This window comes from Ammodytes marinus (assembly GCF_949987685.1).
Source record: "Ammodytes marinus genome assembly, chromosome: 8".
NCBI classification, from domain to species: Eukaryota; Metazoa; Chordata; class Actinopteri; order Uranoscopiformes; family Ammodytidae; genus Ammodytes; species Ammodytes marinus.
The window spans coordinates 7,503,535-7,516,086 of NC_137212.1; the positions used below are offsets into that span (position 1 = coordinate 7,503,535).

At 39.8% G+C, this 12,552-nt stretch overlaps 1 protein-coding gene across 1 annotated transcript in view; it reads left to right on the forward strand.

Annotated features, from left to right (window-relative positions):
* Positions 1-12,552, forward strand: part of LOC307254386 (disks large homolog 4-like) — a 99,329-nt gene that overhangs the window by 81,183 nt on the left and 5,594 nt on the right. Inside the window, exons 15-17 of the mRNA XM_080032762.1 lie at positions 3,086-3,200; positions 9,506-9,688; positions 12,334-12,449. Of these exons, the coding sequence (XP_079888888.1) occupies positions 3,086-3,200; positions 9,506-9,688; positions 12,334-12,449 (414 nt within the window). The remainder of the gene's footprint in view (positions 1-3,085; positions 3,201-9,505; positions 9,689-12,333; positions 12,450-12,552) is intronic.

Consider the following 12,552-nt stretch of genomic DNA (forward strand, 5'->3'; position numbering starts at 1 on the left):
ATTTTCAGCAAAAATAGGGGTGATATGATCCCGTGTGAAGTGCTGCATTGTCAAACCTGGTTCCTGCAGCACTGAATGTAGCAGGTGAAATTGTACTGAGAGACCCATGGAGGAGGTGTGGTGTGTGTGTGTCCTTGGGAACAGAAATCCAATCCGTCAAAGTCGTTTTGCCAGAAACTTGATGTCTTGTTTTAATCTGAGTATTTCGGTAATTCAATTATCTCAGATTTTTCTTTTTGCTTTGAGACGTTTTAACTTCAGTTTAGTTGTTGCCGACGTGTCAGATTAATGAACGCTGTGGGGGAAATCAGAGCTGAGATCTGGGAGTTGTCGGCTGGTTTTTGACAGTGTAGAGAAGTAAACAAGGAATTGAAAAAAGAAATAGGGGGAATAAAAAGTCAGGAAGATACTGTTCTCTGTGTGTGTGTGTGTGTGTGTGTGTGTGTGTGTGTGTGTGTGTTTATGTTTCTGTCAGTATAGTGTGGGTGCATGACCGTGTGTACCTCCAGAATGATTGAATTACTCAGGGTTAATTAGATTCTGTAGTCCACAGTAATGGTTCAGACACACGCTCTGACAGACAGACACACACACATACATAATCACACACACACACAAACATACACACAAACAGGGACATCCTTCAGAAGGGCTTTTTCGGGCTTATTGCCAGCGGCGTTGTCATCCGAGTGTTATTTTCAAAGGTTTCTGGGAAGCTGTGTGGTGTTGGGAGGACTAGGAGACAGACAGTGAGGATTTATTGCACACGTATCTGCTGTTTGTTCAGCCACTCGCAATCAGAAAAATCACAATTTACTGTCTTTTTCCTGAAAGCAGTTGGCTGGTGAAAACTATATATATTTACTTTATTTTATGCAGGAGGAACACTAAAAATCACCCGAAGAGCACACGTTTGTTTTTTCCACTTCTGTGCGTTTCTATAAATAATGCACATTTATAATTAAAGAGGCACAGTGACATTTTTATAACTACTAGAAAATAATGAGTCACAAAGTAAAGTCTTCTTTTTGCAGCAGTATGTAGCAGGAGTTTACTAAAGCACAATGGCTGCTTCGCTGAGTGTATGAACAAATCATTGCACTTTGCATCGATTGGCCAATTCGGTTGCTCTCTCGCAATTAACTACTTGTCATTCAAGTGAGATGTGAGTACGTTTGGTTCCTGGCAGTTGGACTGAAAGTGCTGTTTGAATAAAATGCACTGTTGTATTTCAGTAAAACACGCTGGCATGCATTAGCGCATTGTGAATTTGCACAGGTGTGAGGGACAGATGTCACATGTTGCGGGTTGCAGTTGTTAGGTTGTTGTGTTTCCGTTTGTTTTACTTTTCAATTCGGGTCAGTGTGTATCCAGTAGGTTAGTTGCAATTTCAAGCCAAAGAGCTAATGTGTGCTAACTGACTTATAGCGCCATGAAAAGGCTGCAGCCATGATGCGATTGCTTAGTCGCTTGAACGTCACTGTGCGAACGCAGTGTGCATGCATAATGTGACTCGCTTGTTTTCCGTGCAGACTCGCCGATTTTTCAGAACACTTAGGGAGTCTGATGTGTCGATATATACTGCATGTCTAGCTTTGGAGAATAAAGTACCGCACACTCCATCTAAGCTCCATGCATTTCATTTAATCACCATCGCTTCAACACTTTGTCCTCATCAGGGTAATGTGTCGTAATGTTTGGTGATTAAAATCTAATGCATGGAGCTGGGCTGAGTGAGCAGCACTTTTTCTCTATGTTAGGATCTTGCTGCCAGTATACCAGCACATGTTAACAGTATGTTTTCCTGTGTGAAAAAGACTGTAATAGTGCATTAAACGTATCAAACCAAAAAAATAATTAGAGGTTTACCATAGAAAGAAGGAAAGTAGGAAATGGTAAAGAGAGGCAGCCTTCAGTTTCTATGCACCCAGTCTCTGGAACCAACTTCCAGGGGACTTGAGGTCTGCTGCAACACTCTGCTCTTTTAAATCGGGTCTGAAAACTTTTTTGTTTCCCTTTTAACCTGTCATTTTAATTACATTTATTTATTTATTTATTTTTTATTGCTTTTATTTATAGTATGTTTTATTTCTATTCATGTTTTTCATTGGCTTTTTTAATGTGTGCTCTATACTTCATGTATTTTAATTTTGCTTCTGTAAAGCACTTTGAATGGCCTTGTGTCTGAAATGTGCTGTTCAAATAAAATTGCCTTTCCTTGCCTTACCTAAAGACTAAAAGACATTGATTGTTTAAGACTTCCAAATCCATACTACATAACGATTTTGTTCAGCAATTCAATTTTGTCAGATGTTGTGCCCTTTGGCTTTCCATGCAGGTTAGAGGAACAATTGACCAATCACAAAGCACTTCATACATTCAATAGGTGAATGTGTGGGGGAAAACAATTAAGTAATGCACATTGTTGATAGAACATCCTGCATGAAGAGATTCGTAAACACACATTCTAAGTAGTTCAAGTGAGTGTGTGTGGATGGTTTTCTAAATGGGTGTGCTTATGATGATATTGACATGGACCGAGTCTGAGTTCAGATCAAACAGACTATTGAATTATGCCTGGAGAGAATCCATTGACAATCAATGCTCAAGTCTGCATGATCACGTGTGTGTGTGTGTGTGTGTGTGTGTGTGTGTTTGTGTGCGCCTGTAATAGATTTGCCTGTGTGTTTGTAAACAAACTTCTTGCAATTTTTCTCACATCTCAAAGTGGATTTTGTACTTAGTGTAATGAGGCCGTTTGAAGGAAATGTGCATAAAGCTTCACTTCCCCTAGAGCTGTGTTTGTACATGCTTCTGCTCTTATTCTTTGATTTACGAACTATAATGTGGTTTCTGAACCACTGAGCTAAGATGATCAGAGCGTACACAAATTCACAAAGTCACTCATCTGCTTTTAATGTGGAGTAACTGGTAGCGTGTAAATGTAGCGTGGATCCGATAAGTTGTGGGTATTTCAACATTTGGTATGAGAATATTTTTTACGTGAAATCTAACAATGTCTGTTGTATTTTGTGTGTGTGTGTGTGTGTGTGTGTGTGTGTGTGTGTGTGTGTGTGTTGTGTAGAGTACAGTCGTTTCGAGGCGAAGATCCATGACCTGAGGGAACAGATGATGACCAGCAGCGTCAGCTCCAGTTCCACATCGCTCCGCTCCACACAGAAACGCCAACTTTACGTTAGGTAAGACACACACACACACACACACACACACACACACACACACACACACACACACACACACACACACACAGAGGACACAGAGGTGACTGATTGTCTAGTGTCCTTCAGCGTGACACAACTACTATTGGGTCTTATCTTACCTGTCTGCCCTACGTCTTTGTGTCTGTGTGAGAGATGCTGAGAGAGAGGATATCGCATCTAAAATCACAATAAGATCGTAGGGCAAATACTGTCTAAGTCACAAACACTTTGATTTGTTTGTGTGTCAGTGTGTGTGTGTGTGTGTGTGTGTGTGTGTGTGTGTGTGTGTGTTTGTGTGTGTTTACCTCTGTCCTTGTGTCATTCTCGTCCTTGCCTGTCCTCAATGTCCGGTCTTTTCTGAATCACCGTGTCCACTTTCCTCTGCAGAGCGCATGTAGCAGTGTCAGCTCTAAAGTCACCTGCACTTTTTAAGATGCTTTTTCGTCACTAGAATCACAGCCTTTGAAATATTGATTAGACGCTGCTGCCTCACCCGGTTAAGATAAGTCACATTGAAGCTCTGGGGGAATTCAATACATGGGAAAACAAAGGAGAGGGAAGCAGAGCTAATGGACACACTAGTGATGAAATCCACCGGTCGGGCCTCAAGGAAAGAAGGGGACATTTTTTTTTAAAAGGTCGTATCAGTTAAAGGTGGAGTCAGCGATTCTGGGGAACGCTTCTTGTCAAAATCCCTATCTGTAAAAATCAGTCTATCCGCTACCTGTCTGTACTGTGCATGTGCTGAAATCGTGTGTAAATGCACAGCAGATGCTCTGTAAACTGGCATGTAAACAAAGGGTAGGGGTAAAAGTGATATTGACAACAATCGTCGATTCAACCTTTGAGGCTACGACTGAAAAACATGTCGTCCAAGAGCAGTCACTGTCAGTCTTTTAAATGTAATGAATTCATTCAAGTATTGTTTGTCTTGTTGGTATTATGTACTGTATATGTTACCCATGGATGACAACAGTGCTCTATTTATTTATTTTTAAGAGAGGGAGAAAGGGTGCGCTGTGACTACTGTCTTTTGGACTTGTGTGAGGGGTTCAGCTTTTAACTAGAGGAGGGTTACATTACACCACATTAAATCACATTCAGATCTAACTGTTCCCATGAGAACAGCTGCCCATTCTAAACAGGTTTGAAGAAAAGGGGGAGAAAAATGTTCATTCATTATTACTGAGAGTAATTCTGACTATTTAAACCAAAGAGTTCCCTGTCGGATAACATAAGTAAGTAAGTGTAAGTAAAGGCTTCAAAAAGCCCAACATCGTTTGAAATGGTGTTTCATTTTCAGTCTTATGCACAAACGGAAGCAAAAGATCTTAAGGAGCTCAAAGTAGATCAAAGAAGTGTTTTAACCATGGACACAGATATTTTGTGCTGGTAATATCTCCTTAGATTTTTGTTTTTTCTTAAACTTAAAATATTAGATAGAGGAAAACTAAAACTGACAAGAAATATGCATGACAGTAACATCTGACCTGAACTGTGTGCGTGTGGGCTGCAAGCAAAAAGCAGCAGCATCCAGGGCAGGTTTACCTTGACCTACACACGCACAGACTCTCTCTCTCACACACACAGACACACATACACACACACACAGACACACACACACACACACACACACACACACACACACACACACACACACCTACACACACACACGCTGACTCACAGTCAGAGCAGAGGGTCATACTATGTACAAGGAGCTGGAGGCCAAAGGTCACATTCTGCCCTGCGGGATCTGTAGTTCAACAGGTGCCTGAGATTAATCCGACTCACTGAGAAACAAGCTGCATGATCGACTTAAACTGGTTGTTTTTAATTGAATATGTCACTGAAATAGGATTATATTTTCAATGTTCTTTCCATTTAATCTCTTAGTGTCAAAGCCAGCAGACCCACAATGCTTTGTAATAACACACAACGACCTACTACTATAACACCAGGAAACATTACATTGCAGGTGCTTGCCGTCACCCTTTTTTAGATTTTGAAATTTTCACCCATAGGCGTGATTATCATTAGCATAAATCATGAGTGCACCCACTGTTTTCATTTAGTTTGGGCTAAAAGTGGGGAGAAATGGCTCGTTCCCCGCTCATTGGATGAAAACAGAAAAAGCCTGCATTATGATGTTTATGCAATAACTGTTTTGATATTCTGAAAAGCACTAGTTTAAAAAAATAATGATAAAACTGTAATCCATTTTAGGATGCCCTGGCTCAGATAATAGGCCTACTGACATGTGGCTGCATGAGATTATTTTACACAAAAATAAGGAAAAACACAATCAATTTCACATAATAAAGATCAATGCTTGTTTTTAGAAAACTGATCTAATAGTCGATAGAGCAAAACCAAAATATTGAGTTCACAGACCCAAACAAATTGAAAGGCAGCTCCTTATTGAGTCTCCACATGAAATATCAAAGGTCAACCAGATCATTCTGCTTCATATCATTTTGCAGTGAGTCACACAGGAAGAAAAAGCAGTATTCAAGTAAAGGTTCTTTTGCTCAAAATCAATTCTGAGAAATAAAACCCTAATCCTAAACCATGAATGCCAACATTAGCTCACTACACCAGTGTAGAAATGGTAATACACTGATTTTAAGCAGATATATATTTTACCATGTTCAACATAGACAATTTGAAAATATTCCTAAAACAAGAATACACAAGACCAACACTAATAGTTTGGCATGTATATGGTCATAAACCAAAGAAGAAAAGTTTGAATATTTCAACCTGGTGGTTTCCTGTATATCATTAATGTCCATCTGTTCTGTACATTTTTAAATATTTCAGTCTGGACCAAAGCAGTTGAAAGCTTCACAGTGTGATGCCCATAGCCACGCTGGCAGCATAATGTACTACTAATCATACAGAGCGCTCTATACATGACAGTGTAATTGCAGGTATTATATACTGTGTAATTATAATAAGGAAATGTGCACGTCAGACAATCATGGTGACACCCTCTGTATGGTAATGACTTTTCATGACAACGTTCCACAATGTCCTGTCAAAATCAGGCCTGGATCTTTTCAAGGTTATATAGAATAATGTAGTAACCCCTGACAACCCACATAATAAATCACTGTCGTCATGGAGCCCATAAAGAACCAATCAGCATCAAATATTAAAAAAAGGAGTGCTCCAACTGGGGCTACTGATTGGTCAAGGGGAGGCTGTCTGTGGGTGACAGATTGGGGGTGTCTGTTGCTCTGGGCTGCTGTGTGTGTTCATGCATGTACAAATACAGTACCCTGTGTGTGTGTGTGTGTGTGTGTGTGTGTGTGTGTGTGTGTGTGTGTGTGTGTGTGTGTGTGTGTGTGTGTGTGTGTGTGTGTGTGTGTGTGTGTGTGTGTGTGTGTGTGTGTGTGTGTGTGTGTGTGTGTGTGTGTACGTGTGTATGTACGTGTGCGTGCGTGCATGCACAGTGGGGTGTTTGTACTGTATGCGTGTGCGACACAGGCTAACCTTTCCCTAGAGGAAATGTCATTGTAGCAAGGTGACATATGTACGACGACCTTTTGAGAAAAAGGTGTGTGTGTGTGTGTGTGTGTGTGTGTGTGTCTTCCCCTACTGTTTTTCTCCTCTTCCCTTCTTGTTTTACACCCTATACACCTCATTTCATTTCAAACACATTGTTTAGCCCGAAAGCTCGCCTTCAAAATTGTAATCGTGCTTGGATCCACGTAGAAAGGCACCTGTATAGCTTACTGTAAATCCCAGTATACGCTGTTAATTAGATTATCAGTGCCAAAAATATGTCATCTTTATTTGTGTAGCTGGTATTCTGTGCTATTAGCTTGAAAAGATTATGTTTTTAAAAGGTCCACACTCAGTCGCTGTGCTTATTGTCTATTGCAGATTTCATCAGTGGATTTATAACTAAACATTGTTGCATTCTTTGGGTTTTTGCGGGACTGTAAGAAGGGCACTGAAACATGATACCGATCTGCCATCTCTGGTGCAGATGTCCATATCCAAACGTTTTAAGTAACCAGAATGCACCAGGACATTTGCTTCTCGTAACTGAATATTGTTGTTTCAAATGGCTTTTCTGAGTATATATCATATTTGATCAAATGTACAGTTTTATAATCACCAATGATAAACACACATCATATATAAAAGAAGAGTTAAATAACTATATATTGCTCTGAAATATGGTGTCTGTATGTATGCGGTAATCTTATATGAGAATGCAGTGAGAAAGTTTAACTGCAGTAGGTTTGCTGGCTGTGCTCAGAATAAACAAGCCTAACATAGAATGTAATGCCGTAAAGTTTCCACAGCTCTCACTGGGAAAAGGCCAGTGTAAGAAAACAACCAGAGGCTATTTACTGTAACACTGCAGTAATCACAGTGGTGTTCACTTCACGCCAGTAATTAGATTTCAGAGGTTGCCACATAGGAATTAAAACGAGTGTAATACATGAGAGCTGCTAATTGATTTGGAGTTACATCTACATGTGGCCTAGTATTACTAGAAAACAATCAGTGTAATAAGGTCAGCTGAACGAACAGGCACTTTAGCATGTAAATAATAGTTTAAAATGAATAAATATGTATTTGGATTTAATTAGAGCATGTATCTTGCATAGAAAAGCAATGGTGAACTAAACACAACTAAGTAAAGTACAATCTACAGCCTCACAACATAGTCATAATGGTTGTATGAGCAATTATAATGTCAGCAAAGGTATAAGTCAGGTGCTAAAACATTGGAGCCTAACAATGAAAACTGCTGTTTATTTCCTGTATCCAACAATATCCAAAAATTATTCATGACAGCAAAGCTCCCAAAACTTAGATAATTTGTCATTTTAGCACAAAATCATTGTATAGCACAAACACACGTCTTTCCTTGTTTATTTTGGAGTACTTCTTGCTCGTTTTTTTCCCTTTGATCAGTAACTGGACCGAATGTTTTTTTTTCCAACTAAATAAAAAATTATTATTGGGTAACAACATACCTGTATACTGGAGAAAAAAACTCCATTGTTTGGTTTCTGTTAATACATCTCAATACGTTTATCCATTATTATAAATGATTTAATTTTTCCAGTCTTATCTGATGTAATGGCCACACACTTCTCATGTTGACTGTGAAAAACAATAACTGCAGGTTTTTTTTAGACAGGTTAGGTGACACCACAGCTGATCAATAAAATCCCATTTCGAGAGTCGACCTTCTGCCCATTAGATCCTATTTCTCTCCAGTCTAATATATAAAGTCCTGTGTGGAAGTCTCCTCTTATTGCCTTTGATCAAACATCAATATGACATGAGGAATATTTTATTTATTTTCTGTACTAATGTCAGACTGAATGTCTACGCCGGTGTCTGATTTTCTCTTCTTCTCGCTCTGTTTTATTGATGAAGGCGGCAAGGACTTAAGGGGATGCCAGTTACTTCAGCTCTAGTTCCTTTGCACGCACACACACACACACACCAACACGCACACGACGGACACACACACACACACACGTATTGCTGGCCTACTTTTCACTGTTCCCTCAGGACCGGTTTAAAAAACTGTGGTCACATAGATGCAGAGTCACCGTTCAGACACACACACACACACACACACACACACACACACACACACACACACAGAGAACATAGAACATACACAGCGGCATACAAACAGATGCACACAGTTGCACACACACACACACACACACACACACACAAGGTCATGAAGCAAAATGAAAGCTGTCCTCAGCTGTTTTGGCTCTTATTTACTACAACAGATCTCTCTGTCCTGTTGTATCAGTTATTGTATTGTGTCTTGTTGCTTAATAGATATAGAAATGTGAAAAAGCATCCTGAGAAAACGGCTCTGCCTGCAAGTTTTTTTTAATTTTGTGATAAGTTAATTATCATAAAGACTTCATTATAGTATAAAATGTCTTAAATTTAAGATAACAAGTTAAATATCTTATTATCTAGAGAAAACCCTATGTGTTTACGATAACAACATTAAAAAATATTTGCAATCAGGCATAAAACGATAGGATGGAATGCACAAAATATGGACTAAAGTATGTACCAATGTTTGTACTGTAAGGGGAATATGTACAATGTGTGAGATTGTAACACAGACTTGGGCAAATGTGTGTTAATATAAGGCATTGAGTTGAAATAAGAAAAATGTCTTCATCAATATTAGTCAATATCAGACCATGTATGTTCCTTCCCCCCTGCAGCTAGTTGCATTTTTGATTACATTTGCATTAATGTGATCTGTTTCCCTGCAGAGCGTTGTTCGACTATGACGGCAGTGCGACTGATCAGAGCGCGCCCAATCAGGCGCTGGCGTTTCACTTCGGGGACATCCTCCATGTGAGCAGTGCTGGAGAGGAGGAGTGGTGGCCCGCACGCCACCTCAGCCCCCCGCCGCCAAACTGCCCCGAAGTAGGAGTCATCCCCAGCCGCAGGAGGTAGGTGTTCACAGGGGTCTGGATGTAACATGGTCGACTCGTCAAATGAATTTTCTTACTTTGACTTAAAGCTATAGTGCGTACATTTTGTATTGTATATAAATGAATGTCTGTTACATTCATGCCATCGTCAAAAAGGAGTTCACACAAAGTTGATTAAGCCTATATCAGCGACGCAAAGCTCTTAGTATGGCAGTGTTTACAAACTGCTGTCGTCCCCAGACAAAGGCGCAGGAAAAATCCCAAGAAGCGCCCCAAGAAATGTTTCAGTTGTTCATTCAAAAAAACACAGCAGAAGGAATCAAATCCATGCGCGGTAACCGAAGTTATACCGAACAGAAGTTAAGCACTGTAGCTTTAAGTACGGATGCTGAGTACTTCTTCCACCTCTGCTCCATAACACTGCAAACATCACCATCACATAGAATCTTGCTGTTAGCCAAGATGTGCCAGGAGGTGACAGACGGCTGTTGATAGCTTTCCTGAGGTGGGAGTAGGAGATGATTTAGAACAGGTCTTAGTTAACGAAGTAGACACACAGAGGGAGCGAGGGGTGTGGAAAGTGATGGAGATGAAGGAGAGAAAGCGAGGGAGTGTTAAAATGCGAGTGAATGAGTGAAAGATGGATTACTGGAAGAGTGGGAGTGAGCAAATGGAACATGGGAGGGATTTAGAGATAGTCGTACAGGGTCGGAGACAGTGGTGCACTCATAACATTAGGAGATGGAATAAAGGCTGAGAGAGAGAATTTTGAGAAAGTGGGTACCGCTCAGCTCGCTTTTTTTGGTACCCTTTTAGACCTGTTGGAAATGGAAATAAATGCATGCCGCGTTGCACCAAACCTAAGCGCTCAGTGGAGAGCTACACAAGGGATAATAGAATAACGGTATTAGTAGAAGACGGACTGAACATATTATAAGTTTTAAAAAGGTATTAAAGATATTAAAATATAGCCACAAGAGGTTTGGATATTAGAATAGGAGGCGTTCAGTTACATTATATTAAATGCTTTTACTGCACAGTGTATAAACAAAATAAAAAATGCTCAAGTGGATGATAAAAAATGCAGACACATAAAAGACTGAACAAATAAGTATATAAACAAAAACATATTGCACGGACCCTGCTGACTAGTTATGGTTAGAAGTTAAGTTCTCTCATGGCACAAGGATTAAAACTGTTCTTGAATTAGGAAGTGTGAGTTTTTGCGGATAAGATAAATAAATAATATTACATAATAGAGCTTTGAAAGCTGGTGGTAAATGAGTGTTGATGAAGCGGAGGCATTACACTGTTTATTGTATGAATCTTGTGTAAGGCAATGAGCTAAATCAGCTGTTTCACTTTCCTCTGATCTCCTAAAGTCAGTACTCCTTGTTCACCTCCCATCTCCTCTCCTTCTCAAGTAAAACAACTGGACCTTTTTGCTTTAAAATGATACTTGAATCATGTTATTTGACAGGGGAAAAAAAGGATATTGAGCGAGTGAGTGCAGGATTGCGGGTAAATAAGGACCAAATACAGCTTGTTTGCCGAGGCGATAGTGTAACCATTATGTTGTGAAGGTATTGTTTGGTTTTAAAAAGCCTTCCAGGGCCGAGCTGCCGCCAGGGATTACAACTGAAGAATAGCCTGCAGTCTAACGTTTATTTTTTTCATTTGTTATTATTGTACTTTCTGCTGCAGACCTTGATATGTCTGGTCTGTTTTTACTGGCTGTTGTTTGGCTATTTGCAGGCTAAACGCTGCATAATGTAAGACTTTGTATGAATAGGCTTTTTGGCCTAAATGAGAAAAATGGGGATTTAACAGGCACAGGAGATTGACTTCTGCTGACATTCAGTTGTCGAATTTGATCACCAACAGGAAATGGCCCTAAGCAGGAAGTAACCGATCAAATTATAAACATAGCAGGTGCAACTAGCAGGAGCAAGCAGACCCTCTGTGTGCAGAAAATGTCCTTTAACCCTAACCCTAACCCTTCTACCGTATGGCCGAGGTATTTTAGTCTTGTCTCCCTCTCATCCCTCTGCTATAAGGTAATCACAGCCCATCTGGATTAGTGAATATGAACATGCTCTGGACTGCTAACATCATTTTGGGAGATCCAATTCAATCAGCTCTCTCTCTCTCTCTCTCTAATCTCATAGTGCTGCTTATAGACAAGATAGATCCAAAAATACTTGCTGCAAAAATTGCTTTTTTTTCTCAATGTGAAAAGATCTGAGGCTCTGACTGTGAAATCAAAGTAGTTCTACAGTTAACGGATGCCAAAAGATGATGCTACTGTGATAACAGGTTTAAACTTCCAAAAATAAAGGGAGATCGGTGGATTAGAGTACTCTGAAAATAGAGTTTATATTTACCCGTTTGATTCTACTGTGAACAATAACTGTAGGCTGAGAGCACCACAAACTCCAGAAAAAATCAACATGCCATAGTCGCTAAAGTATTTCCCTACCTGCCACTAAATACCTTCTCCTGTGTCAAATGTCATTTTAAATCTTTGTCTGAAAAACAAACTAATAAAAGCACAGATTCAGGCTATTTATTTTTGCGTGTATACTCCCTGTATAGCATTGATCTTTATATGTCCCATGTCACTTTATCATATCTTGTGTTTTTTCTGTCTTTCCATCTCACAGGGCGGAGAAGAAGGAGAGGTCGAGGTTAAAGACGGTCCGAGTGACGAGGTCTCAGGACAGATCGGTGAGTAGCAATCCGGTAGTATCTGTACATATACTATTAAAACTAAAAAGTTGTGACTGGTTAAAACAGATTTAAATCATGTGGACGAGAGTGTGCTTTTATTCCCATCTGTTTTCTCAACAAAAAAAAACAGATGTGTAAATTAAAATGTTGGC